This window comes from Python bivittatus, unplaced genomic scaffold, assembly GCF_059951505.1.
Source record: "Python bivittatus isolate LINGU-HERP-01145 unplaced genomic scaffold, Pbiv_v1 ctg000810_np1212, whole genome shotgun sequence".
Classification (NCBI taxonomy): domain Eukaryota; kingdom Metazoa; phylum Chordata; class Lepidosauria; order Squamata; family Pythonidae; genus Python; species Python bivittatus.
In genome coordinates, this window is record NW_028277111.1 from 2243740 (window position 1) to 2271737 (window position 27998).

A 27998-nucleotide genomic window follows, 5' to 3' on the forward strand; every position below is an offset into this window, starting at 1 on the left:
GCTGGGTTTCATCCCTGGTGATGCTCTGCCAGGCCTCTACTGCAACTGTCTTCAGTTCCTGCTTGTTCTTGGGGCATTTTCCCTTCAGTTTTGTCTTCAGCAAGTGAAATGCATGCTCAATGGGATTCAGGTCAGGTGATTGACTTGGCCATTGCATAACATTCCACTTCTGGCCCTTCAAAAACTCTTTGGTTGCTTCTGCAGTATGCTTTGGGTCATTGTCCATCTGTACTGTGAAGCGCCGTCCAATGAGTTCTGCAGCATTTGGCTGAATGTGAGCAGATAATATTGCCCGAAACACTGCAGAATTCATCCTGCTGCTTTTGTCAGCAGTCACATCATCAATAAATACAAGAAAATCAGTTCCACTGGCAGCCATACATGCCCATGCCATGGCACTACCACCACCACGCTTCACTGATGAGGTGGTATGCTTAGGATCATGAGCAGTTCCTTTCCTTCTCCATACTCTTCTCTTCCCAGCACTCTGGTACAAGTTGATCTTGGTCTCATCTGTCCATAGGATGTTGTTCCAGAACTGTGAAGGCTTTTTTAGATGTCGTTTGGCAAACTCTAATCTGGCCTTCCTGTTTCTGAGGCTCACCAATGGTTTACATCTTGTGGTGAACCCTCTGTATTCACTCTGGTGAAGTCTTCTTTTGATTGTTGACTTTGACACACATACACCTACGTCCTGGAGAGTGTTCTTGATCTGGCCAACTGTTGTGAAGGGTGTTTTCTTCACCAGGGAAAGGATTCTTCGGTCATCCACCACAGTTGTTTTCCGTTGTCTCCCGGGTCTTTTGGTGTCGCTGAGCTCACCGGTGCGTTCCTTCTTTTTGAGAATATTCCAAACAGTTGTTTTGGCCACGCCTAATGTTCTTGCTATCTCTCTGATGGGTTTGTTTTGTTTCTTCAGCCTAATGATGGCTTGCTTCACTGATAGTGACAGCTCTTTGGATCTCATCTTGAGAGTTGACAGCAACAGATTCCACATGCAAATAGCACACTTGAAATGAACTCTGGGCCTTTTATCTGCACATTGTAATTGGGGTACTGAGGGGATATCACACACCTGGCCATGGAACAGCTGAGAAGCCAGTTGTCCCATTACTTTTGGTCCCCTAACAAGTGGGAGGCACATATGCACACTGTTGTAATTCCTACACCGTTCACCTGAGTTGGATGTACATACCCTCAAATTAAAGCTGACAGTCTGCAGTTAACGCACATTGTGTTTGTTTCATTCCAAACCCATTGTGGTGGTGTATAGAGCCAAAGATGTTAGAATTGTGTTGATGTCCCAATATTTCTGGACCTGACTGTATGTAATACTGTATCCCCTTCTGATTTTGGAAGAGTGTCCTGATGGTTTGATCTGGTCTTTACATCTATAACACAGTAAAATCCGCTGAAGCTCTCCTGGTTTAAAAATCGTAGTCCCCCACAGGATGAGTTCACTGCCCCTTTTTGTACTGCAGAAATGTGGGGAATTGCATTTAGCAACTGCATTCATTCTTAATTCTTAATTCTTAGCAATTCATTCATTTTTAAGCTTCTCACATTAATTTATTAGCCAATTCTTAAAAGTAAGCTTTTTCTCCAAAACACAAATATGTAACCAAACATGTTGGTGGCTGAAAAGTTGCCTTTTTCTCCCCCTGCACTCCCCCCCCCCGGTGCAACTTTTACAGCTAGAGAATTTTGATTTTTAGTAAAGCATAAAGACCTATCAACTCTCTTCAAAGTCTTCATTCAGGATCCCACTATAGCGGCTTATAAGAGAATTCCCCAGTCGTAAGATGAAACCCCAACCCTCCACTGGCTTTGTTGCAGCTGATTCTGGTGTTAAAAGCAGACACATCCCATCCCATTCCTCGGTATACGTGCTCCCAGAATCCCCCGTCTTCCCCACGTTCATGCCCTGAAGATGCAACTTGCCAAATTCTCAAGACATCTGCAAAACACAATAGAAAAAGCTCAGCAGAAAAGAAACAGAAACCAGCCATTTTTTCCCAACAGGTTTTCTATAATGCGTAAACATTAAAAACACAACATAATTGTTCTAAAAAATGTGCTTTTATTACTTCCAGAACATACAGGTTCTTGAGCCTCTGCAGTACGGCAGACCTTTTAGAAATACATTTAGGTATTGCATTTATAATTAACCTAACATCTTAGTTTCTTTGACAATTAGACAATTAATGTTTTCTAAAATGTATTTTAATATGATTGGTATGGAAAAACATTGAAATATAAAAAAAAAACTGTTGTAGAATTTTACTTTTATTATTTCAAAATATAAAACACCTGTATAGCTCCCTTTAACATTTTCAGGGAGCTATTTCTTACAGCCAGCTTTTAAAAATCCAAGCAAGGAGACAACAGTGAATTCATACGAAGACATCTCAGATCTATTCGTTAAGAATGGAAAGAGTTTTGGTTTTAACAGGATTACTTTATCTATTTGGTTTCTACCAGGAGTTTAAGGCAATGTACATTGAGTTCTCTGCTCCCATCCCCCCCCCCCCCCCCCCGTGGCAACTATGAGATGGTTTGGGTTGAGAGGGAGGGACTGACCCAAAGTCTCCCATGGGGGACCAGAATCTGGGTCTCTCTGCTCCTAATCCAGCACCGTCCCCTCTGGCTAACCAAGATGTATCAGCCTTCCAAGGCAGACCAGACAGGAAACACGACCAGATGAGCTAATTCTACTTTATTGTAAGGCTACATTAACAGAATCTTGCAAGTCTCAAAGTACAAATCTCCCACCGTCTCCTTTACAGCCTCAAAAGTTAGGGAGGGTCCCTTTTGAGCCTCTTTCTCCTCCCATTATGCAGCTGCGGGCTTATTCCCTCTCTTATCTGACCGTCCCTAGGCAGCATCTCTTCCCCGTCTCCCAAAGTCCTTCCCACGTACCATTACAAGATGTGAGACCAACTTGCTCATTTCTTTTTCCTGTCAAAATCTGTAAGATTCCTTTAGATAACTCAACTCAGTTCTGTACCCAAAACAGAACTGGTGAATGTGCTGGTTCTCCAGCACTCTGCCTAAGATTATTGGTGGGTTAAACAAGCCTGAACACTATTCATTTTTTTCCTTCAGACCGCTCCATTTTAACCTGGATTTTCAGCTACCCTCCCCAGTGAAATCTCCCTGAACAACTCCAAAGCATGCACAGCATTTTGAAACGCTTCCACTGGTTTAATAAAAGCATTACCTTAACAAGGGTATCATTCTCTGCATTTTACTGAACTGTGCATTAATAAAAGTGAAACAGGGATTCAAATACGTTCACTTATTCTTTGTTCTTTAGAACCCCCGGAAAGCATTTGAATTATACTTTTCGGCGAGAGTATTAATCGGCTATAAGGAATTCACTGCTGGCAAAGGCAATCTGAAAAAGCAATATGCAGAACCGTAGACATGAATTAAGGGCCCTCTAAACATTTGCAGGAAAAACAAAATCCACCACATATTTCAGAAAGCAAGTCTAAAACATTTGGATCCTAATCCTACTACTGATTCAGGACCCATAAGTCTTGTTGTGCTGCCTTAAACGATGCTTGCTTGATTCACGGTGTCTCTGTATTCCTGGCTTGTTTCAGTTGTGCTGTTTGATTAACTACAATTGTAAGATTTCCAGTTTCTGAGCTAACCGTTCAGTAAACTACCACCATTTGTCCCTTTATTTTACTGCAGGAAGTCAGTCATAAGATACAGAATTCAACTTTTTTTTCCTTGCATCATACAGATTTTGGTTGAACAGGCAAACCATCGGCTTTGCTAAATGACAAACCGAAACGTATCGTTTAAAATTAATGTTTTTCATCTTTCCGTTTTACAAAATAAATATTTATTCAAGAGATATTCAGCACTGAAACATCTAATTCAATTCAAAATGTGTTTCTTGGTCCTCCTGCTATGCTTGTAAGTTACTCAAGGCTTCTTTTAGATCCTGTCTTAAAAATATAACTGTTTTAAAGTTTGTTGTGAAAGGGAGATTATTTTTCCCATTCTACCAGTTAGATGATATCTTCCATGTGGCCTCTCTGATGGGAAGTGAGGTTCCTTTTCTGATTAAAACTCTTTCCACACTCCAGGCATTTGTAGGGCTTTTCTCCAGTGTGATTTCGTTTGTGTTTTCTAAGGTCAGAATTGCAAGGGAACCGTTTCCCACACTCCAAACATGTATAGGGTTTCTCCCCTGTATGGATTCTATTATGGGAAGTGAGGTGACTACTCACACTGAAGCTTTTTCCACACTCTAAACACCGGAAGGGTTTCTCCCCTGTGTGGATCCTTTGGTGTGCAAGAAGGTGGGCATTCCAGCTGAAGCTCTTGCCACACTCGGCGCATTGATAGGGTTTCTCCCCCGTGTGATTCCTTTGATGTGTGCTCAGGTTGGTCTTTGTGCTGAAGCCCTTGCCGCAGATGGAGCACCGATGGGGTTTCTCCCCTGTGTGAATTTGCTTGTGGATAATCAGGTCCGAACTGCGGGCGAAGCATTTTCCACACTCCAAACATTTGTACGGTTTCTCCCCTGTGTGGCTTCTCCGGTGGGAAGTGAGAGAACTGCTCATACTAAAGCTTTTTCCACATTCTAAACATGTATAGGGTTTCTCCCCAGTATGAGTTCTATAATGGGAAGTAAGATGGCCACTGACACTGAAGCTCTTTCCACACTCCCTGCAAGTGTAAGGTTTCTCCCCAGTGTGAATTCTTTGGTGTCTACTCAAGTGTCTGTTTGAACTGAAGCACTTTCCACATTCCAAGCATTTGGAGGGCTTCTCCCCCGTGTGAGTCCTGCGATGTGAAGCGAGATTACTGTTCACGCTGAAACTCCTTCCACACTCTGAGCACATGTATGGTTTCTCTCCAGTATGAGTCCTTTGATGAATATTCAGGTGTGTGTTTGAAGTGAAACATTTCCCACATTCCAAGCATTTATAGGGTTTCTCCTCCATGTGAATGATTTGGTGTGTAATCAGGGCTGAACTGTCATTGAAGCTTTTTCCACACTCCAAGCATCTGTAGGGTTTCTTCCCTGTGTGGGTGCTTCGGTGTCTCTTGAGTTGGGCACTCTGAGTGAAACCCTGCCCACACTCCAAGCATTTATGTGGTTTCTCACCGGTGTGGATTCGTTGATGGGTTCTAAGGTTACTCTTTGTGATGAAGCACTTTCCACACTCTGAACATTTATGTTGTTTCTCCTCTGCACAAAAGGTTTGACGTGAATGTTGCTCCCCTTGATTTGCGGTTTCCCATTCATCACCTTCAGGTATAAAGACAAGAAATTACTAAGTGATGGGTTTGTGAAAACGGCCCTAACATCACTGAATATTGTTAATGCATAGCTGACATAATTGGAACAACTAAAAACACTTCTGTGTTTGCAGGCAAATTGCTAACATCAATTTCAATTTAAACATAATGCTAATTATAGGCCACAATGATCTACTGCATCCTACTTCTGGCTGGAAGGCAATGGGAACTACAGTCCATTATATGTAGAACTCACTTAGACGCCAGAAGAGATGACAGTTGGAATCAAAATTGGGGGTCAAAACACTTATGTTATGAGAGATTTAGACAGCACTTTGTTAGATGAAGGTAAAGATTTAGAAGATGCTGGGATGGTCATCTGTCAGAGACATTTTAGTGGATCCTGCAATGTGTAGGGGATTGGACTACATGATCTCTAAGGTCCCTTCCATCTCGATGGTTTTGTGAAGAGCTTATCAAGATAGTTAAAATGTAAGGTGAAAAATCTGGGTTCCCTGCATGCTTAGTGAACTTACAGTTAATGGTAAAAAATGAAGGTAGAAGATCATTTTGTTTTCTTGGGCTCAAGAACAGATAAAGACAGAGTTTGTGCTGGAGAAGTACATCAGAGATGAATCCTGGGGAGGGAGGCCATGTCAAACTTATACAAGATCATGAAGGACAAGGAGATTTCACTGACAATAAAGGTCAGCATGGTTAACCCAGCTGTCTTTTGGGTGGCAATCAAGGTGCCCAGGGTGTAGAATGAAAAAAAAATCAAGTTGGCGGCCACAATGGTGAGATCAAAGCTCTGAATCCGTGTGGCACATAAAAACCGGGCAGAGCTTCGATCACACCATTGTGGTGACCATCTTGACTTTTTTCACCATATACTCCAGACATCCCTCGTGGCAACAAATGGCTGTGAAAGCAGGACACTGAAAGAGTACAACTCACTCTTTCTGGGGTGAAACGTTTAGCAAAAACAAAACAAAACAAGATAGACATTTGTTCAAACCCAAGAAGACATATGAATGTCTTCATATTATGGATCTCGAGACAGTTCCTAAGAGCACCATAGACAGTAAGAAGACCCCATCCCTTGGGCTTTGGCCAAACAAAGGCTCCCTGCTTCCTTGCGGTGGTCCTCAGCCTGCAAAACTCCCACATTCTCAGCATAGGATGTGAGCAGATGAGGGATGAGAAAAAAGAACATCACGCTGGGCAAGGTTGAGAGAAGCTGAAGAGGAAGGCAATGGGTAAGGTGGGTGCAGGAGATCCAGAAGAGTCTTGAAATGTCCCCGGACAAACTACAGTTTGTTACCCGGTTCAGGTCCAGATGGTTGGCATTTGTTCCTGCAGTCACCAGCCTGTCTCAGAGAGACCTTAAGAACATTGGAACAGGCTGAACAAGCACTGGATATTAACAGTCTTTCTAGGGTGAAACTTTCAGCCCCCCCCCCCAAAAGACAGACATTTGTTCAGAGCCAGGAACAGCAGGAGGAGACATGGACCCCAACCTGTTGCCCTCCTGGCCCCACGGTAACCAGCTGCACAGGGACTGCTTCCCTTCCTTCAGACCCCAAGCAACTGAGTTCGTGTTTTCTGCAACGTCTCACCCAGGCCCTTGGCGTCTTAGCCAAGGGCTGCCCTGAACCCCCTTCGGGTGTGAGCCCATTTCTTCCCACGGGGGCTCTGGGACATCCCCCACCCCCGCAGGGCTGCTTCCCCTGCAGAAAGTGCCGAAGATGCGCGATCGGCGCGGGGCCTTCCCTGGAAGTCCGCGCGGAGCAGGAAAAGAGGCGGCGGAGCCCTGCGCGGAAGCGGAGCGAAATCTCCCCGCCGCTCTTACCCGGCCGGGGGGCAGCGCCGCCCCCCTCCTGCCCGCCGCCCGCTCGCCAGAGCCTCGGGCTGCTGGCCATCGGGCGCTCCTCGGCGCCGGGCCGGGCCGCCCCCGCCAGCCTCGCCTCGGGCGAAGCAGCAGCGGGGCGCCGGGCAGGGCGAAGGGGCGCGCGGGCCAGCGGGGCGCGGGCGAGGCGGGTCCGGAAGCCCGGCCGCTCTCCGGGGCAGCGGGAGAGAGGCGGCGCCCGCTCCCGCAAGGGCCCCTTCCCCGCTCGGCACCCCACCGCTCCTCCCTCGGCGCGAGGCAGCCGCGCCGCCGGCCAGGCGGAGCAGGAAGGGGCCGCGATGGGGGGGCGGGGACGGCTCCAGAGGACGTTCGCCGCGCTCGCCGCAGGTCCGGGCTGCCGAGGGTTAAGCGCACCGAGCGGATTCCTAGAGGGGAAGGGGGTGGGGCTGGGGGCGTCCCTGCCGGCTCCGCCCCCTCGTTGCTCGTGCTGCGGCAACCTCAGGGCTTCCCTCTGCGGTCCGACTGCCGCGCGCCCTCCCGATGGTGGCTGCACGCGAGGAGGCGCCGCGGGGCTGGGCAGCGCGGGTGCAAATCCCGGAGCCCCGTGCAGCCTCCCACCTGCCGGGGCCGGGAAGCGGGGGAACGCAGCGCGGCCCGCCGGGAGGATGGGGGGCTGCTCCTCCGACACCTCCCCCCCCCGAAGAGAGGCTTGGCTTTCGGATCCCGTCTCCAGCGGCTCTTTGCATCTCAGCCTCCAGCAGGCTCGCCTTTGCGGCTGTTCCCTTTTTGCTTGGGGTCAGAAATGCTCCAGTTTTTTGAAGTGGCTGGTTTTGAAACTCTGCACGCCCAGGGCTGAGGAGGCCGGTTCGTTTCCAGCCCCCGTTCCATGCAGATGTCAAGCACGCATGCACGCTTACCAGAATTCCAGCAACTGACCCATTTCTCATCTCGGACCAAATATAGTCTTGCATCCCTTAGGGAGGATATTTTTCTGATTTTCTAACAGCCTTCGTGTGAATCGGGGAGGAGGCAGGTCTTTGCACTAACAAGGCGAAGCTTGCAGCTGGCTGTTGGCATAATGGTCTCCTGAATGTTTTATCAGCCTGGACCCCAGGCATTTTATCCACAATGAGGTAGAGAGAAATCTCTGCCTGCCACCAAAACGTATAGGGACGTGTTCTTACAGCCTCCGCTTTATATGCACGCAGACACAAACGCTGCATCTCCCCGCCCATTCCAGAAAAGAAAGCAACAAGGATAGGGCAAATGATGACACATGCATAATGACATCATCGTGTGTGATGACCCCATGCGTAATTTTTATTTTTTTTATTTATTGATCATATTTAAGTAGCCTTATAATGACCTCATCTATTTAGTGATATTTCAGTAAAGGATAGGAAATGATAGCATGCTAATGCAATTTGTTTCTTAAACTGTCTGAAAGTTTGCAAAATAGCATGCAGGCATCTGTGGTCCACGGAGACTACTGTACTTCTCCAGGGCAAGATAATGGAAAACCAACGGAAAAAGAGGATTGGATTGAAACATGTGGCTTGGCTTTTAAAATGTATTTTTACCAGGTTACAGTCAGAGATGGGAGGTGAAAGAGTGAGCAGGGGTGTCAATTGGGCCCTGAAGTGGGATTAAATTGCACCAAGGGCCTTATCTCTTGCTAGGAGAAGAACGTGGATATTAGTGATAGATCCACCATTTTTGCAGATGGTTTTTTATGCAGCTAAGATTCCAAACTCCTTCCAGACAGGGAATCCTTGGGCTTTTGTTCAAATGCGCATGAAAAACAGTTCTATGAGAAAAGCTGGATGGAATGGATGGATTGAATGGATGGAATGAAAAGTTGGAGAAGCCTAAATCTCATTTTTCTTTCCCCCTTTCCGGAACCATCTAGTTCAGTGTTTCTTGATCTCGGCAACTTTCAGATGTGCGGATTTCAACTCCAAGAATTCCCCAGCCAGCCATGCTGAAAATTGCTGAGATTGAGAAACACGGATTCTAGTCCAACCATCCGCAATGGGCGGGGAAACCAATTAAACCACCTTGGAGACGCAGACTTTTCTTTACAATTTCCAACAGCACCTCCCTTCAGCACCAGACTCAAAGGCGCAATAGAAAAGAAACGTAGTAAACAGAACGAGGATCCCGCGGCGCTCCCGCTAGGCTAGAAGAGTGACTGCTCAGCCGGGAAAGGGTTAAGAGCACTGGAGGCAACGAGGCAGTTCCTAGAGTGGCAGGAAGGGTAGGACAAAGGGGCTTTTAGGGTCCCCGCCCCTCCATGTGCCCCGCCCACTTCCTCTTCCGGGATGGGTGATCGATATTCCTGCCGCCGGTACGGGGGCTCCGCGGGGACCCGGTGAGCGCCCTCCTGGTGGCGGGCCTGGGCGGAGGGCGGCGCGGGGAGCCCCGGGAGACGGAGGAGAGGCCGGTGGAAGCGGAGGGAGGCTCCCTGGGATGACCCCTCGCCTCCGGACCTTCCCCAGCCTCCACCCCCGGGGACTCTCAGGGTTCCCCCGCCTTTCCTCCCGGGGCTTCTCCAGGCACTGATAGAGTCATGCAGGGCGGGACTCCGCTGGCTCTCAAGGGCATCCTCGGGTATCAAAAAGCATGTACCAGTGTTTTTCAACCTTGGCAACTTTCAGATGTGTGGACTTCAACTCCCAGAATTCCCCAGCCAGCATGGCTGGCTGGGGAATTCTGGGAGTTGAAGTCCACACATCTGAAAGTTGCCAAGGTTGAGAAACATTGATGTATACAGACAGAAGCAGCCACTACTGGTGACCGTTATTTGCACATAATCCACCCAAAGCACCCCATGCAGTCTTCTGGGGCACCGTGCAGAGGAAAGGAGGTGCAGTTCCTGGTCCTTTCTCTGAGAAAAGAGAGAAGGAGAGGGTGAGGGAGTTGCAGAAGTACTGGCATCATTTGAGGGCGCCCTGTTGCCCATCCCTGATTTCATACTGCGTTGCGATGATAATGTCTTGGTGGTACTGAACCTGCTGGCGAGTTCTAAGCAGAGCTGTCTTGATCTTGAGAGACACAGTGGTGATAGAGGACTTCCTGCAACCCTGTTAGAAACTTTATTTATTCATAAATCAAATTTATATGCCACCCATCTCACTGTGTAGAACTTCCTTAAAGGAAGATCTGAATTGAACAAAGAAGAGTGATTTGATTCTGCAGCCAGTGGGCTTCTTAACACCATCTAGGTTGGGAGCAGTGGAGGATTATCAGAAGAGAGATCTTTCCAGTCTAGGCAGGGGCAAACTTAAAAAAAAAAAAAAGGCAATTCAGAAGCAGTTCTGATCTTATTAGACAGATGGATGTGGCAGGTATATTCTATCCCAAGACAAGGACTGTTCATGCCTCTGAGTTTGTGAAAATTTCCCAAAGGACCATCTCCTTTTGCTCACCTCCTGTGTAGTACTGATGTGCTTCCTGTTTTCAATACATGAGCACAATATTTGCCTTGTCCTTTCTGACATTTTCCTAGGATTAGTTTTTCCTTTTGCTTGCTGACACTATATAAGGTCTTCCTTCTCAGGAGTCTCCAAAGAGATTCTGCTAAACTCCTGTTTTGTACTTTAGTTTCTCCTATCATTGCTTCCAGAACCTCTCTCTCAGTTCCAGAGTGCTTTATGTTTAAACATATCTGCAAACAGTTGCCATCACGCTATGTACCTGCAAGGTCACAGCAAAAAGTGCCACAAAATAGTGTTTTGGTTAGAATTAAATATCATTCCTCAGCCTGAATGACTTATATTATAAAATTTCAGCTTGATTTGGCACTTAAGCAGAATTTCTCAAAACTCTGAAACAGCTGCCCAAGTGCCTTTACTATTCTTCTTTTTGTCTTTCATCTCTGTTTTGGAGTCCTGGTGTGTTTTCATGCAAAGTGAACACGATTTCCTTGAAGCAGAGAAGGATCCAACAGATAGCAAATTCTTGTGAAGGAGAATGATATAGGCTGGCTCACTGGTGGATACTCTGGATGAGAGATGATGGGTGATACCTCAGTCTGATGTCATGTTGTTTATTGTGCAGCCAGTTTGTCAGAACTATTGATGTTCTGACAGTTCTAATGTTAGGAAGGGAGAAAGGGTATTATACATGGAACGTGAATTTTCTATTTACCACATAGGTTTCTGCACAGGAATCAGGACTTTGATTGGTGGGTTTGTAAGGAGAGGTTTGCTTTCACATCTGAATTATAAAGTAAGTGTTCTCCAAGGAATGCACGTGTGCCTCACTTGCACTCATTCTTCATCACACAGGCAACAGAATGAAGCTGGAAATGTCTTCTCGGCCACCAGGTCTTTTCGTTGTGGAGAAAACTGCATCTGTGCAACTGGATCAGGTAGGGAGACATTACCTGTGAAGGAGACCATAGAGCAGTGTTTCTCAACCTTGGCGACTTGAAGATGTGTGGACTTCAACTCCCAGAATTCCCCAGCCAGCCATGCTGGGAGTTGAAGTCCACACATCTTCAAGTCGTCAAGGTTGAGAAACACTGCCATAGACCATCTTGGTGCTCATATCATCTGTTGGCCTCCTGGGGACTGAGCAAGTCTCTCTCCATTCTCTTTGCTTCTGGCACACTTCCCTGCAAGCAAGGCTGTGACGGTCATTCACGAGAGAGAGAAACCCTGAGAATAAAACCCAGCTTGCTTTGCATCCAGAAGATAGAAATCTCTGTGTTAGGAAATGTATCCTTCTTCTTTCAGAGGCTCTTCACCTTGGAGGAGGTGGCTGTGCATTTCACCGAGGACGAATGGGTGCTGCTGGATCCTGACCAGAAAGCTCTGCACAGAGAAGTCATGGAGGAGATTGATGGGATTTTGGCCTCTCTTGGTAAGGCAGCTTCTTGCTCTTGAAATAAATGCCAATTGATTCTCGTAGGATATTTGTACACATTGTCAATGTTTCAGTAGCAAGTGGTAGCACCTAGTTGACTTTGGCTGATTTCAATAAGCTAAACAGGGTCAAAAATAATTAGTACATAGATGGGAGACCAGCAGAAAAAGATCTGGAAAAAAGATTTGACTTGGGGGAGACTTTTCTTTTCAGTTCTCATCCTATCCGCTTCTTCTCTTGACATCTCTTAGATTTAATCTGATGTTCATCACCCTGAATCACAGTGGGGAGATGGGTGGTTCTGCCAATCAATATAATAAATAAATAATGCTGATTAATTGTTTGGCAAACTTGTTCATGAGCCTGTCAGCCTCATTAGGAAGGCCAAACCAGGAAATCCACTTCAGAGGAAGGCTGAAACTACTTTTATTGAGATTGGCTTAATGGCAGAATCTTGCAAGTCTGATTGTGCCGGACCTCCTTCCCTTCTTATGCTCCAGCGAATCAGGGAGGCGTCTGCATGATCAGCTTCCAAACATTATCTGGACATTCTGGACTTTAAAAAATGTCAGTGCCTTTTGCCTAAGTTCTAGCATGTGCCTGTCAAGGCCATTTCCCTTCCTCTCTACAGTCCCTTAATGAATAACCGTGGTTTACCATTGAATAAAAAATATGTCTCCCTCAATTTGACTTCAGCTGAACTCCTGGAGAATCCCATCTCAGCCCTAATCAGGGAGGCTGGCTATTACCATGTGCTACGGCTACCAGTTGATAAAATCGTCTTCTAATTGAGGAAAGGAATTAATATGTCAAGGGCGAGTCCTTTCAGCACTGGGAATCATCATAATTCCCATCAGCCTTGCATGGTATAATGGTAAAGACATTGCTACTAGTGTGGATTATCCAATTTTTACTTTCAACATGCATTGTTGAATGATCATAATGGACATCAGAAGGTTTCCACATTCTTCAAATTGGTTTGTTTGGGTTTTTTTTTTTTTAAATTGGACACTTTAAGGAAAATATATAAACAAGCACAAGAGAGAACAAAAAATGACTTTTTAAATGACTTTAATTACTTCACTTGTGTTGACTAAGTTTAACAGAGGCATGTTTTAATTAGAAAATGGATATGAAATGTCTTTTTATGTTGCACTAAAATATGTTAATCATATTATATTTTAGATTTGTTGGCTATCTTCCCACATGTGTACTGTTTTATAATTTTTTTAAAATCTGTATATTTTTTAAATTAAGTTTTAAACTTGTATTTGGATTATTTTTTCTTTTATTCCTTTAAAATACCTAATAGTAATGGTTAAGAATCACTACTGAACTTGAGCTAAAAATGAATATCAGGAACCATGGTTAACACAATATAAATCACCCAGTAAAAGCTTTGTTTGGTTTTCTGAAGGACTAGCAGTAGCCCAGAAACAGGTTTCCTTTAATCTCATCTCCAACAAGCAGAAGCACCAAAAGAACCTCTAAATGATGTGTCCCTGCAGTTGTGGGATGAATATGTCCAATTGTAAAAGAATGTGGAGCTGATCTTGGGGAAGGTATATGAGAGCTGTGAGAAGGACCTTAGGTGGGCTCCTCCTCTCCATGGGTTTAGCGCTGTTTTGAAAGAACGCTGATTCTGACCCTTCTGACATATCAATTTAAGCTAGAAAGGAGAACCGGGTTCTGCTGGTTCTACGCTGCTGGCTCTGTCAGCAGTCGCTGCACGACTGGTTTCTGTTGCTTCAGCCGACAAGGGGTTTTGCGTGCCCGTGTTTTGTACTGTCGGTGTCTCTTTTATTGTTTGTAACTTGGCTTGTGCACAAACATAGTGGCTGCCACCCTGAACAGTCAGTGCTTTGGGGTCCAGAGACACGCAGTTCCACTTTCTGGGGTTGTTTGCAATGACTTTTGTTGCCTTTGTTGGCAGAGTGACAAAGGCATTTTGAGCATGCCATCCTTGCTTTGGTGGCACTAGGCGCTACAGTGATGATTGTTACTATTAAGTTTGGGCCTTCGTTAATTGAAAAGAAAAGAAAACAAATAGGAAGATGATGCGTTGCAAAGCGCTTGTGCCTCATATCGTTGATTCTTCCACCCTATTTCCCCACCTCCCCAGTCACAGCAAGCTAAAAGAGTGACAGATTGGATTGGAAATGTGCTTGCTGGTTTAAGAAAAGAGCAAAGGGAAAAAAGCTGGCATGGGACCGTGGATTTTGCAGGGGGGGTTAGAAGGACTGGTGGGGGGAAAGCTTGGCTTTCTTGTACATGAGTGTTTGTGACTGTGCAAAACCACAATGCCTCATGCAACCCTGACCCCCCTCCCCAACTTTCACAGAACTGGAGAGCAGGTTCTGCAAGAAGAAAAGGCTGAGGGATGTGCCAGGGCGGTTGACGAAGGCTGCGGAGGGAACAGCCTGGCAACGGCAAGAAGATTTTCACCATGCACAGCGTATGATCCACAACAGCGTTGGAGGTAAGATCCTGTCCTGCAGTGCAAATCCAACCCTGGAAGAGGGTGTGGAGCACTCAGAGAACACCAGTGGTGCCCGGCTCACTGCGGCAGCTATCTTTGCTTGCCTGGGAGCAGATGGTGAGGACTTGGAGGTGTGACGTGTGCCAGGGGGAAGAGTAGACAGCTGGGGCCGAGGTACGAAGCCTCATGCCCTCAAGCCATCCCTTGAGGCCAAAAAGATAAGCGACCATATCTCTGGATGTGCTGCCTGGATCTGCTTTCCTTTGGAATGTATCATGGCTTGCAAAGGCAGGCCTACTTCTCCCACCCCAGCCTCTTTACATGTTTCACAATGTGAATGCATAATGTGAAAGTGTGTGGGAGACACCACTATAATCCTGGGTTTCCTGGGAGGTGGGAACAACTCTGCTGAATGATCTGGAAAGACCAGATGAAGCTTACAATGGCTGATGTTCTCTGGCATCCCTGATTTTTTAAATTTCTCTACAAGGCGTCTGTGCCATCCTGGAAGCCACCATTCCCACTCAGTCTCCACTTTACAGAATCTTTGATTCTGCCTCCGCTTACGCTCGTGTTTCCAACTTCTTTCTTGCAGGGCTGCGTGCTGTTCCTGGGTTCTCCCCTCTGTCTCCACCATCTAGGCTGGCTTTGCGGCAGACAAAGAGAAAGAGAATCCCCCGCACAGAACGTGCGGTGGAGAAAATTATCACGCATTCAGAGAAGAATCGGCAGGAACTTCTCCGCGAGTTGGATGCAGAACATCAGTGTACCACAGCATTCATCCAAGAGCTGCGGGAGGATGCCCAAGGCCGTCTGGAAATGCGCCAGCAGATTGCTGCATTGTGCGAGGCAACTCAGAACTTCATGAGAGTTTTGGACCGGGCGCTGAATGGCCTGGCTGATGAATTGCAATGCACCCTCCCTTGCTCTGCAACAGCCTCCCTCTGCAGCCTGCTGGTGTCAGTGAGTGGTGTAGTGGTGAAGGGACTCAGTGCCATCTGCGCCATCGCTAACGCAAACGAGGAGGAAGCTGATCTAATAGCGGACATCACGGCGTGGCGTTTGGCCAGCCGAGCAAGGACCTCGCAGAGGATCCGCGCCCTACTCCTTCGAGGAGATATTGAGAGTAGACTCCTTTTCAGTGCACTGTGGGAGATGGTCCCACGACAGCGCCGATGGTGGGTTTATCCCTCCCGTACTCGGTGGTGGACTGAGTTGGAACTGACTGTTTGGGATGACGAGCAGTGGATTGCTAATTTTCGGATGACGCGGGGCACCCTTTTTGAGATTGCCGACCGGCTGCGGCCACAGCTGCAGAGGCAAAACACGTCGCTACGCCAGGCGGTTCCAGTGGAGGAGAGGGTGGGGATCACCGTCTGGTGGCTCGCAACACAGGCGTCCTACAGGGAGGTCGCTCACCGGTTTGGCTTAGGAAGAACCACAGTGGGGAGTATTGTGGTAGAGGTTTGCCTTGCGATCGAACACGTTCTCTTGAAGAGCGAGGTCTGCCTTGGAGATCATCAAAAGGTATATACCACTGTTCCTTCAGGGCCTGTTTACTGCTTCTCTGGCATGATATCCACACCAAGCAACCACTGCTTAGCCTGTCTGTTGGGAAGATACGTAGGCAACTCTTGAAGAATCCAGGCCTTTGAGTAATCTTGAGACCCAGGAAAGTTAGCATGTGTAGGTGAAAGGAAGGGACTTTATGTGGACTCTAGGAGGCCTGGGCTGTTACCAGTGGAGTCCTCATCGCAAACACCGTCCTGGTGAGATTGCAGCTGTCTCCGGTGTTGATACAGGCATTGTGTAGAAGGTGATGTGCTGAAAAGTATGATATGTAAAGCAAGCAGCTTTCCAGGCAGTAGTGAAACTCTTTGGGGGGATGGGAACTAGCTTCCTGTCAGCCCTTCAAGGTAGTCCAGACAAGAAGCACAAACCATGAGTACTAATGCTACCTTTATTGTAAGGTTACCATAATCGAATCTTGCAAGTCTGAAAGTACATCTCTCCCCTCTCGCTTTTACTGTTCAAGAAACTAGGGAGGGTCTCTTCTGAGATGTTTGTCACACCCCCATTCCTTCTGCGGGCTTAGCCGCCTCTTTTCTGACTACTGCTTAGACTGCTGCTGCTGCTCCTCTTCCTGTCTCTCAAGGACATGCTCACAAACCATTACACTTCCCTTCATGGCATGCGGCATGAGAAGTGGCAATATGTGGGTTTCCCCTCCAGATGGCTTCTCCAAATGTCCTTTGGGTAGAAAAGTGCTGTGCCCATTTTAGCACTTGTGAGTACAGGTAGTTCTCGACTTATGACCATTCGTTTAGCAACTGTTCAAAGTTAAGACAGTGCTGAAAAAAGTGATTTACGACTGGCCCTTGCACTTAATGACTGTTGCAGTGTCCCCACAGTCACACAATCATGATTTGGGTGCTTGGCAACCATCGCACATTTACAATGGTTGCAGTCTCCTGCGGTCACGTGATCACCATTTGCAGTCTTCCCAGCCAGCTTCCAACATGCAAAGTCAATGGGGAAGCCGGCAGGGAAGGTCATGAGTCACAGTCATGTAATGTCTCATTTAATGACCATGGTGATTTTCTTAATGACTGCAGCAAAAAAAGGTGTTTTTTTGGTGTGCCTCACTTAATGACCACACCACTTAATGATGAATTTTCCAGTCCCAGTTGTGGTTGTAAGTCAAAGACGTACAGGTCCTTTCTTGCCTCTGATACTGTACCTGGTTAATATGGCCTTGGAGCTGCTTGGGTAAGAGTCCTTAACAGCAGTTGCCCATCCCTTGTCTTCCTACATCTCCCATCACTAGCATACTGGAGTGCCTGTCTGTGCTGCCCCTGTGATCTACCCCATGTGCAGAGTGACCGGGTTACTTACAGATACAGCTACTTTCCCCTGCCCAAACTGTTCTCAGAAGCCCAGTGCTACCTAGCAGTACTCAAGCCTTGGGTTCCCTGAAACAAAAGTAGGGTAGTGGTGAAGGTGTTGGACTAGGAGCAGAGAGACCCAGGTCCTAGTCCCTCCTGAGCCACAAAAGGTTCCTGGGTGACTTTGGACAGTCCCCCCTCTCATCCCAAGAACCCATGAGATGTAGTGATGAAGAGGCTGGGCTAGGAGGGGGGATACCCAGGTTCCTCAGCCACAAAAGCTCCCTGGGGAATTCCGGGCCAGTCCCTCCCTCTCAGCCCAATCTGATTTGCAGGATTGTTGGAGGGGGGGAATGGGAGGAAGGAGCTGCTATGAGCTCGTGAGTGAAAAGGCAGAATCTGAATGCAATCAGTGCATCTCCCTGTTTTGCTTTTTCACAGATCATGGATGGCTTCCAAGGCATGGGTTTCCCCCACTGTGTCGGAGCGGTTGACGGATGCTATATCGCCATAGGTCCACCATTCACCCAGCGAGAGGAGGACTTCAGAAAAAGCTGCTCCTCAATGCTGCTCCAAGGCGCAGTGGACCACACAGGGCGTTTCATCAACATCGAAGTGGGCTACAGCGGAAACCACCCCAACACCTTCGCCTTCGAGAACTCCGCTCTCTGCAGTGCGATGGACGCTGGTCAGTTTGTGCCTGGGAACCCCACAGTCACCTCCAGGGGCATCACTATCCCCCCGGTCATCCTTGGGGGCAACGCCTACCCTCCCCGGCGGTGGCTGATGAAACCATTCGCGGGGGCCCCGGGCCCCAGAGAAGCGGCCTACAACCATGTATTTAACCAGTGCCGGAAGGTGGTCGAGGGGGCTTTTGGGCGACTTAGAGCACGATGGCGCTGCCTGAGTGGAAGACTGCCGGTGGCTGAGGAGAATGTGGTGTGTGTAATTGCCTCGTGCGCCGTGCTGCACAACATCTGTGAGAGCAAGGGACATGGCATGACTCTGAGTACAGAGACTGTGGCCCCCACAGGACTGTTCTCACAGATTAGCCCCCCCAGTCAGCAACAGGGGGCAGAGGACGGGGCGGTGCAGGCGGCCCTCGTGGACCTCGTGTGGGCATGCCAGTAATGCGTGGAAGCGTTCTGCCTCTCGCAGCGTTTGCACAACGTTGGGAAAGCAAAGCAGAGACAATTGCACTCAAGTCTCTCAAGCCTGTACTGTGGCTGTGGTCAGAAGAATTCCTGTTCCAAACCACCGTGTGCATGTAAGAAATGGCTCTGAATGTCGAGACGGAACGTTGTGGGGAGAGCGGGTGGGTTTACGTGCTCTCGGGGTTGTACTGCATTGTGATGGATTTGATGCCCTGGCCCCAAAATGGGGAGGTTCAGAGTCCCCCCCACCAGTGCTCAATGCGGACTAGGCCACGGACCTCCTAGGGCCCAGAGACAAACCTGTGAGGGTGGGATGGGGTTGCTCCCGGGTGGGACAGGACTGGGAAGAGCCGGTGTGGTGAAGCGGTTAAGGGGCAGGACAAAGTAAAATAAAATTCAACAATGAACTACAACCACTGTCCACACAGGACATTTTTAAGAGTGATGGAACCCCTATGGTGGAGTGTAGAAGGTGCTGGACTAGAAAGCGGGAGGCCGTGAATTCGAGTCCACCCTTAGGCAGGGTAGCCAACTGATGACTGAGCCAGCCGCTCGCTCTCAGCCCAGCCCACCTCACAGGGTTGTTGTGGTGGGGGAAATAGGGAGATGGGAGTATTATGTACACTGCCTTGAGTTGTAGAAAATAAAGACAGGATAGATATATATATGCTGGCTGGGGAGTTCTGGGAGTTGAAGTCCACCTATCTTAAAGTTGCTAAAGTTGAGAAACACTACTGGGGAGAAGAGGGACGCCAGCTAGTCTCCTCTGGTGGTGGGGGAATTCCCTAGATGGGTTCTTCTCCATTGTGCTCCCCTGCCCCCTCCCCCCACAATTGCTTATAAGCTCTTCCTTTGATTTTTCAGAGCACAGCAGAGGGGCTCCAAAGTAATCAAATCAAATCTTTATTACGATCAAAGACCAGCATAAGGGCTCCAAAGTAGCATTCCTTTCTGGTGCCAGGGCCGGTGGAGGAAAGGCTGGCGAAGCACCCTGGTTTCAGCACCGTTCCTGCACCGTTTTACTATGGCACCAGGTTAAGGTTGTCTTAGATCTGAGCACGTCTGACTTGGGGGGACTGATGACCACGAGAGGAGTGCACGGTCTTCAGTGGTTGAATATTATTCCTGCCAACCTAAACTGGGCCATGGGGGGAGAGGGGGGGTTGCAGGTGGAAAAGGCATCTCCAAAATATTTGGCACTGGCCCTGCCTGGTGGTTCCTGAGATGTAGGTGTTTGGAGTGGGGGCAGATGGCAAAACATGGATCACAATGCCAACGTGGCCTCTTTCATGTGCAAAGTAACATTGCACACATGCAAAGGGTGGAGCTTGTGTTATGATTATGTGCTGTCAAGTTGTTGTTGACTCCTAGTGACTACACAGATAGATTTTCTCCATGATGATCTGTCCCTAACTTGGTCCTTCAGGTCTTCCAACGGTGCCCCCATCGCCACTGTAGCTGAGTCCACCTTCCTTGCTGCTGGTCCTCCTCTCCTCTTTCCTTCCACCTTTCCCAGCATCAGAGCCTTCTCCAGAAAGCTGGTTCCTCGGAGCATGTGCCCGAAGTAGGATCATTTGAGCCTGTGTCTCGAGTGATTTGGTCTATGAGTCTTGTAAGATGGATTGATGATGAGCCATCAAGTCAATGTTGACTCCTAGCGACCCTGTAGATCAGTGTTTCTCAACCTTGGCAACTTTAAGATGTGTGGACTTCAACTCCCAGAATTCCCCAGCCAGCAACGCGCTCTTTCCTTCCACCTTTCCCAGCATCAGAGCACCAGAGCATGGCTGGCTGGGGAATTCTGGGAGTTGAAGTTCACGTGTCTTAAAATTCCCAAGGTTGAGAAACACTGCTCCAAAGGCTCCTTTCAAATTCTACGCATTGCTTAGTTTCAAGATAGCCTTGGCTAGCTGCTAAACTCCAATGTTTGGTTAATGTGTGCAGCTAAGTGCCAAAGTTAAATCCATCGGTTGAGTTCATTTCATGGCTTCTGCTAATGGGAATTACAAACTGAACATCTTTAAATCAGGTTTTGATTTTTTTTATTAGAGCTTGCTGGGGAATTCTGGGAGTTGAAGTCCACACCTCTGAAATGCTGGGCTAGATGGTTGAAGAGGAAGGTGGGGGGAAAAAATACCAAATGCCCAGCCTCCAGGTGTTGGGCCTTGAGTTGTAGAAAATAAAGACAGAATAGATATATATATCCTGGCTGGAGATATCGTCACTTGGAGATAGTGTCACTTGGTTGGCTTGGGATCAAGATGCATAATTGGGTATCATCAGTATACTGATGATACATGCCCCCAAACCAACAGATGACGCTACTCGGCAGTTTCATGTAGATGCTAAATGCGGGGAGAGAGAATCGAGCCCTGCGACATCCACAAGGAAGGGGCTGTGGTGTGACCTCTCTGTCAGTACTGACTGAAACTGACCACAGAGAAAAGAGGACCACCTCTGATTCCCCTCCCCCCATACCATGGTTGTTGTTGTTGTTCAGTCGTTAAGCCGTGTCTGACTCTTCGTGACCCCATGAACTGTATCGCGCCAGGCCTTCCTGTCCTTCACTGCCTCCCTGAGTTGGCTCAGTTTCATGCTCATTGCTTCAGTGATGCCATCTAACCGTCTCATCCTCTGCCGTCCCCTTCTCCTTTGGCCTTCAATATACCATGGTTGACAGTATCAAAACCTGCTGAGAGATCAAGGAGCACCAAGATGGATGCACCACCCCCATCCCAGCTCTGCTGCAGGTCATCAACAAGCGCGTCCAATGCTATCTCCATACTGAAACCCAGCTGAAACTGGTAATATATAATGTATATTATTTTATAATAGTCCTGTTAAGCCTGGTTTCTATTATTTCACACTTAACAGGTACTTTCTTGAGCAATTTTTACTTACATTAAATAAAAAACTTGTTTCCTCTTTCTTCCAGAATTTTAAACTAACAGCACCCCTGTCTTTACATTTAGTGTAAAGTTCTGGAGATCATATCTCCAAACTACCACTACATGCAATAGATTTTGAATATGTGGGGTTTTTTTCCTTTATGATATAAAATACTTTTTAAATTCGCTGCTAACCATTTAAGATCACTTTGTAAAAGTATATAGCCAAGTCAAGTAAAAAGTCTAATAGATTATGCTGTTAGGGTAAAGTCTCTTATTATGAAACAAATAGTTTGACCCTGGTCTTCTGCTGGGCACCAGTTTTACATGGCTGGATTATCTGGACAGGGACGCGAAAAGGTCCAGTGGTTTAATCAACTCACAGCTTAACTTGGACTTATAAGAAAGTTGCACATTTCTAAAAATAAAGAAATGAAAGAGGAAAGAGACAAGAGACTAATTATAAGAGGTGGTCATGAAAGAGCAGGGGATTAATATTTTCTCCTAGTAAGAGCCACGACAACCCCTGTCTTTACATTTAGTGAGCAAATGGCGTCCCTTTGTGGCAATCCATACTGAAAACGGTGTTGAAAGTACTGGTTCACCAAGAGACTCTTGGCTGCTTTGTGCATTTCCTTTCCTTTCGCTTAACAGGATCCTCTACATAAAAAGACAGTGGTTTTTAAAATCAGCCACCAGAGACTGAAATTCTCATCAGTATCTGACCCCTACCCTTTTAGAGAAGGAACCAATGGGTATCAAGGACTCATAACTCAAATTTTGTAGCTGAGATGAGACCGAGTAAAACAGAAAAGCAGTGGATGGTGTGGAGGGGAACAAATTAGCTTTTAGTAAAAGCCCAGCAAAGAGAAAGTGTTAAATATTATTTGTGAAATTATCCTAAAAGAGAGAGACTGGAAGGTTTGGAATCTCAGCTGTGTTCTCTGCTGGCAAAAACGATGAACCCATTTCTAATATCCAGTTTCTTCCTCCCAACAGAAGGAAGGGGTTGAGGGGGTGGGCTTTGTGTAATCTAAACCAACTTCTGGACCTAACAGGACCCAGTTAGCATACTAACTCTTCCACACTGCTTATAACTGTGTGTGTGCATGTGTGCACCTTCAAGTTATTTGTGACTCCTGGCACCTCCCTGGATGAGTCTCTGCCCTTTTCTTGGCAACATTTTTGAAAGTGTTTTGTCCTTGTCTTCTCCTTTTTAGGGATTAGACACAGTGCTTTTCAATCTTGGCAACTTTAAGATGAAGTCCACTCATCTTAAAGTTGCCAAGGTTCAGAAACACTGGATTAGAGAGAGGGACTGGCCCAAGATCACCCAGCTGGCTTTGTGCCTAAAGCAGGACTAAAACTCACATTCTCCTGATTTCTAGCCTGGTGCTTTAACCACATCAACCTGGCTTGAATTTATGATGGCAACCTAGTTAAAATAGGCTACAGCTCTCAATCCCGGCTTCTTCATACCTCATGATTTTCCATCCTCTCACCTCCTGAGGGACCCAGAAGCTTGTGTGTGATTTTGCACACTTTCCAATGGTTTAAAAAAAGCATGGTTTTAACATGGACATCATCTGTGTTTTATTGAAATACTGGTCAGGGAAAGGGAAAGCAAGCTTCAGAGATATTCACCTAATCATTCTTGTTAGTACAAACCATGAATCAAATGGGACACAACAAATGTACTTCTACATTTAGCTGAGTATATCAGTCAGAAATGGGCGGGGGGGGGAGTAGACTGATAGGAAATTTCTTTTTTCTCCTACAATTGGGGTGGGGGGAATTACTTCATGAATTCTAATAAGCTTTAAAACAACCCCCTAAGAGGGAAACCTTTTCTGTATTCCAATACATTCTCTCCTCTCTTCGTGCTGTGACAGAAACTTTCATTAAATGATTTGCAACTCAAAAACATTTGTTTGCATATTTCATTACATTTTAAAACTGCTAGCTGGGAAGAGAACCTTTTCAACAATCCCGCGCTGTGTCCGGCTTCTTCCCATCCTGAGTTCTTAACGCGAGAAGAAACGTTTGTCTTCTAGTTAAAGCTCTTTCCGCATTCCATGGATCTATACGATTTCTTCCCTGCGTGAATTTTTTCATGTTTAATAAGGTCAGAACCACGAGCAAAGCATTTTCCACACTCCAAGCATTTATAGGGTTTCTCCCCCGTATGGATTCTGTAATGGGAAGTGAGGGAGCTGTTCTCGCTGAAGCTCTTTCCACACTCCAAGCATTTATAGGGTTTCTCCCCTGTGTGAGTTCTTTGGTGTATACTCAGCTGGGTATTACAAATATAACACTTTCCACACTCCAAGCATTTGTAAGGTTTCTCTCCAGTATGGTTCCTTCCATGTCTAATCAGGTCCGAACTGCAAAGGAAGCGTTTCCCACACTCCAGACACGCATATGGCCTTTCACCAGTGTGAGTTCGTTGATGTCTACATAGTTGTGAATTCCAGCTGAAGCACTTCCCACATTCCGAGCATCTATAGGGTTTTTCCCCTGTGTGAGTGCGTTGATGTATAGCGAGATTCTCTTTCCGATTGAAGCATTTTTCGCACTCCAGGCATTTATAGGGTCTCTCCCCGGTGTGAGTTCTCTGATGGATACTGAGCTGTGTATTACAAACAAAGCACTTTCCACACTCCAAACATTTATAGGGCTTCTCTCCCGTGTGGTTTCTTTCATGGATCAGGAGCTCAGAGCTGCAGACAAAGGATTTCCCGCATTCCAGGCACATATATGGCCTCTCTCCCGTGTGAGAGATTTGATGTCTACTTAGCTGTGAATTCCAACTGAAGCTTTTCCCACATTCTGAGCATTTGTAGGGTTTCTCCCCAGTGTGAGTGCGTTGATGTAGAGCCAAGTTTTCCTTCCGGTTGAAGCACTTTTCACACTCCAGGCATTTGTAGGGTCTCTCCCCAGTGTGAGTGATCTGATGCCTGCTTAACTGAGCACTCTCAGCAAAACACTTGCCACACTCCAGGCATTTATAAGGCCTCTCCCCTGTGTGAGTCCTTTGGTGGATACTCAGCTTTGTGTTACGAAGGAAGCATTTTCCACACTCTGAACACTTGTAGGGTTTCTCTCCTGTGTGTTTCCTTCCATGTCGAATCAGGTCCGAACTGTAAAGGAAGCATTTCCCACACTCCAGGCAGGTATATGGTCTCTCCCCCGTGTGTGTCCTTTGGTGCCTAGTGATGTCTGAGCTCGAGCTGAAAGATTTTCCACAATCTGAGCATTTATATAGTTTCTCCCTTATGTGAATTTTTTCATGAATCGCTAGGTTCTTCTTCCTGTGGAAGCACTTCCCGCACTCCAAACATTTATGGGGTCTGTCTCCTGGGTGTGACACCTGATCTCCATTCGACTTTGCCCTCTGATTGGAGCGCTTTCCAGAAATCCAATGTTTCCTTCTTATAATAGTTCTTTCTTGCATTGACAGATCATCATTTTTGGCCTTCCTTTCATCATCTTCTGAAATAAAGGCTAGAAATTGGTTGCAGCTTAAGTCTGTAAATGAGTCTCCTCTCACTACATAGTCCAAATTAGTGATTTAGGTGAATGGAAGAATGGAAAAGATTTAAGACGGGAGGTGGGATGATCTTATCACACCTTTCACAGACATTCACAGAAAACTGAAATGAGTAGGGGTACTGGATTGGCTTATGGGGGATTCAACTCCCATCTCAATATGTAATCACTCATGCCATCTCACCTGTCCTACCTTAGAGAGCTGTGCAGGGAAATGCAATAGCAATGGTTGGGGAATGATGGGAGATACCAAACTGGCAAAATCTGATCTAACATTACAAGCAGACTGTAACGTTTTTCAGAAATTATAATCCTTTTTAGTATGACTTAAGATTTGGAGGAACAGGAGCTTGAGGAGGGGTGTCATTTTTTTCTAATGTGTGTTTCAGGGCTAATTCTACCATTTCCAACCTCAGAAAGCTTTCAGAGTAAAAAATGTTACTCAGGAAACACACCATTTATGGCCCTTGGACTGTACATAACTCACCTCCCTATGTTTCCCAGTTGATATCATTCCTCAAGGGACCTTTGGGATACAGGTAGTCCTCTCTTAATGCCACAATAGGGACTGGAAAATTCGTTGTTAAGCAGGGCAGTTGTTAAGCATGTCATACCCGATTTTATGACCTTTTTTGCAACAGATATTAAGCGAATCATTGCGGCCGTTAAGCAAATCACGTGGTTCCCCATTGATTTTGCTTGCCTGAAGCTGGCTGGGAAGGTCACAAATGGCAATCATGTGACCCTGGGGCGCTGCAACTGTTGTTAAGTGTGAGCTGGTTGCCAAGTGCCAGATTGTGATCATGTGACCGCGGGGATGCTGCCACAGTTGTAAGTCCCTTTGTTAAGCATTGTTGTAACTCTGAACGGTCACTAAATGAATGGTTGTTAAGTGAGACTACCTGTACATTTATTGGTTTGATTTATATCCCACCTTTTGCTCAAGATAGTGTACACAGCACTTTTTCCTCCCATTTTCCCCCAGAACCACCTGTGAGGGAGGTTGGACTGAGAGACAGAGACTGGCTCAAAGTCCCCCAGTGTAGTTTGTTATAGGTTGTATGAATGCGGCTACCTTTTGAAATCAGACAAAGTTGGCTGACCTCTGCCCCTGAAATATTGCAAATGTTTAAAAAATCCCTTAAAAACAGACTCGGTGTTTATTATAAGATGGATCCTTACCAAGAGAGGCCACAATCCTGCCAATCTGCTCCATGACCTCTCTGTGCAGAGCTTTCTGGTCAGGATCCAGCAGCGCCCACTCCTCCTCGGAGAAATGCACAGCCACCTCCTCCAAGGTTACACAACTCTAAAAGAAACAAATGCTACTGTTTAGATACCAAAAGCTAATACAACACTAGGCACAGGTTTTGCTTGCACTGAGTGTCTTTCTTGTGGAAGGCACTGAGAGGGGAGAGAGGCATATTCGGATACAGGAAGGGGAGCAGGTGACCCTGTCACCAAGATTGTATCCAGACCGCTTTCCAAGAATTTCCTCCTACTTGTATGAGCTGTGCATCAGCTGTTTCCCATCCATGAAGCACCGGTGGCCGAGGCCTCCTTTCCAACATCATTCCACCACCTGTAAAAACAAGAGGAGGTCCAAGTTACTGATGCACACTTTATACTGATAAAAATATTAAGCCCATTTCTTCCCACTGGGGCTCTCGGACACCACCCAGAGGGCTGCTTCCTCTGCAGAAAGTGCTGAAGGATATTTAAGACATGGACCCCAACCTGTTGCCCTCCTGTCCCCACATTAAGCCAGCTGCACTGGGACTGAGGTTGTGTTTTCTGCAACCCCCCCCCACCCAACAGGAGAGAATCTTTGTCGTTCAGGGTTGAACTGTGGAGCCCTTGGTGCTCCCCGAGGTTGGTGGTTTGCTTGCAGACGTTTCATTTCCCGACTAGGTAACATCAACAGTGCGGAGTTTGCTGCCTGTTTATATACTGTAGCTTCCCCTGCCAGGGTTGGCGGGGCTGTGCTTTTCCCCTTGGTACTTGATTACGGTATCCTGATGCAAACCCCACTCTCCCTCCCACTGACGATGTTACCTAGTCGGGTAATGAAAAGTCTGCAAGCCAACGTCCAACCTCAGGGAGCACCAAGGACCCCACATCCCACCCAGGCCCTTGGCGTCTTAGCCAAGGGCTGCCCTGAACCCCCTTCGGGTGTGAGCCCATTTCTTCCCACGGGGGCTCTGGGACATCCCCCACCCCCGCAGGGCTGCTTCCCCTGCAGAAAGTGCCGAAGATGCGCGATCGGCGCGGGGCCTTCCCTGGAAGTCCGCGCGGAGCAGGAAAAGAGGCGGCGGAGCCCTGCGCGGAAGCGGAGCGAAATCTCCCCGCCGCTCTTACCCGGCCGGGGGGCAGCGCCGCCCCCCTCCTGCCCGCCGCCCGCTCGCCAGAGCCTCGGGCTGCTGGCCATCGGGCGCTCCTCGGCGCCGGGCCGGGCCGCCCCCGCCAGCCTCGCCTCGGGCGAAGCAGCAGCGGGGCGCCGGGCAGGGCGAAGGGGCGCGGGGCGCGCGGGCCAGGGGGGGCGCGGGCGAGGCGGGTCCGGAAGCCCGGCCGCTCTCCGGGGCAGCGGGAGGATGGACGGGGACCCGGGCTTTGCAGCCCCGCCGCGCCCCGCCCCGCCGCCCCGCGGCTCCCCTTCGCGCGGAGGCGCCACCGTGACGAGCTCGCGGGCTCCGGCGGCGCCCACAGGAAGCCCCGAAGCGGCTGCCGCGGGAGCAGCGAAGGAGAGGGAGCGGGAGGGCCAGAAGGGACCTCCGGCCCCATCTCCCTCCGCTCTAGGAATTCGTTTCTGTGAGCTTAACCCTAGCCAAGCCGAGAGGCAGCCCAGCAGGCGTGGGTTAGGCTGCTGCTGCTTCGGGTCCCATCCTCCATCTCCGGGGGACTCCAGTGACAGAAAGCGGCGGTTCCAGAGATGTTCTCTAATCTCATCCCCCCACTTCACCCGTTCCCTTTTCTTTCTTCTACTTCCCTCAACCTTGCCAAACATAGTAGTTTTTTCTAACCCAGTGTTTCTCAACCTTGGCAACTTTAAGACGTGTGGAC

At 47.6% G+C, this 27998-nt stretch overlaps 4 protein-coding genes across 6 annotated transcripts; 1 reads left to right on the top strand and 3 right to left on the bottom strand.

The window, feature by feature from the left end:
- Positions 1 to 2079: 2079 nt before the first annotated feature.
- Positions 2080 to 7511, bottom strand: LOC103065871 (uncharacterized). 3 transcript variants are annotated; one of them, XM_088129691.1, is made up of 2 exons: positions 7118 to 7511; positions 2080 to 5275 (listed from the first exon to the last, which is right to left on the bottom strand). In XM_088129691.1, exons 1-2 carry the CDS (start codon positions 7185 to 7187, stop codon positions 4026 to 4028), a joined length of 1320 nt encoding a protein of 439 aa, XP_087985817.1. In that variant the 5' UTR covers positions 7188 to 7511; the 3' UTR covers positions 2080 to 4025. The 3 variants fall into 3 exon arrangements, with proteins under 3 accessions (XP_087985817.1, XP_087985818.1, XP_087985819.1); XM_088129692.1 differs by lacking the exon at positions 7118 to 7511 and adding an exon at positions 6590 to 6744; XM_088129693.1 differs by lacking the exon at positions 7118 to 7511 and adding an exon at positions 5802 to 5928.
- Positions 7512 to 9430: 1919 nt separating this feature from the next.
- LOC103055168 (uncharacterized) lies at positions 9431 to 23313 on the top strand. Its single transcript, XM_088129548.1, has 6 exons — positions 9431 to 9461; positions 11404 to 11486; positions 11854 to 11980; positions 14325 to 14462; positions 15058 to 15989; positions 17789 to 23313. The coding sequence occupies exons 2-6, from the start codon at positions 11412 to 11414 to the stop codon at positions 18476 to 18478; spliced, it is 1962 nt and encodes a 653-aa protein (XP_087985674.1). The 5' UTR covers positions 9431 to 9461; positions 11404 to 11411; the 3' UTR covers positions 18479 to 23313.
- Positions 21054 to 27718, bottom strand: LOC103054284 (zinc finger protein 177-like). The gene is made up of 4 exons (XM_088129756.1): positions 27297 to 27718; positions 26441 to 26520; positions 26121 to 26247; positions 21054 to 21190 (listed from the first exon to the last, which is right to left on the bottom strand). Exons 1-4 carry the CDS (start codon positions 27364 to 27366, stop codon positions 21129 to 21131), a joined length of 339 nt encoding a protein of 112 aa, XP_087985882.1. The 5' UTR covers positions 27367 to 27718; the 3' UTR covers positions 21054 to 21128.
- LOC148213925 (uncharacterized) lies at positions 23209 to 26041 on the bottom strand. The gene is given in 1 exon segment (XM_088129618.1): positions 23209 to 26041. A coding segment is annotated over 1 exon segment (1635 nt). The 5' UTR covers positions 24844 to 26041.
- Positions 27719 to 27998: the final 280 nt, after the last annotated feature.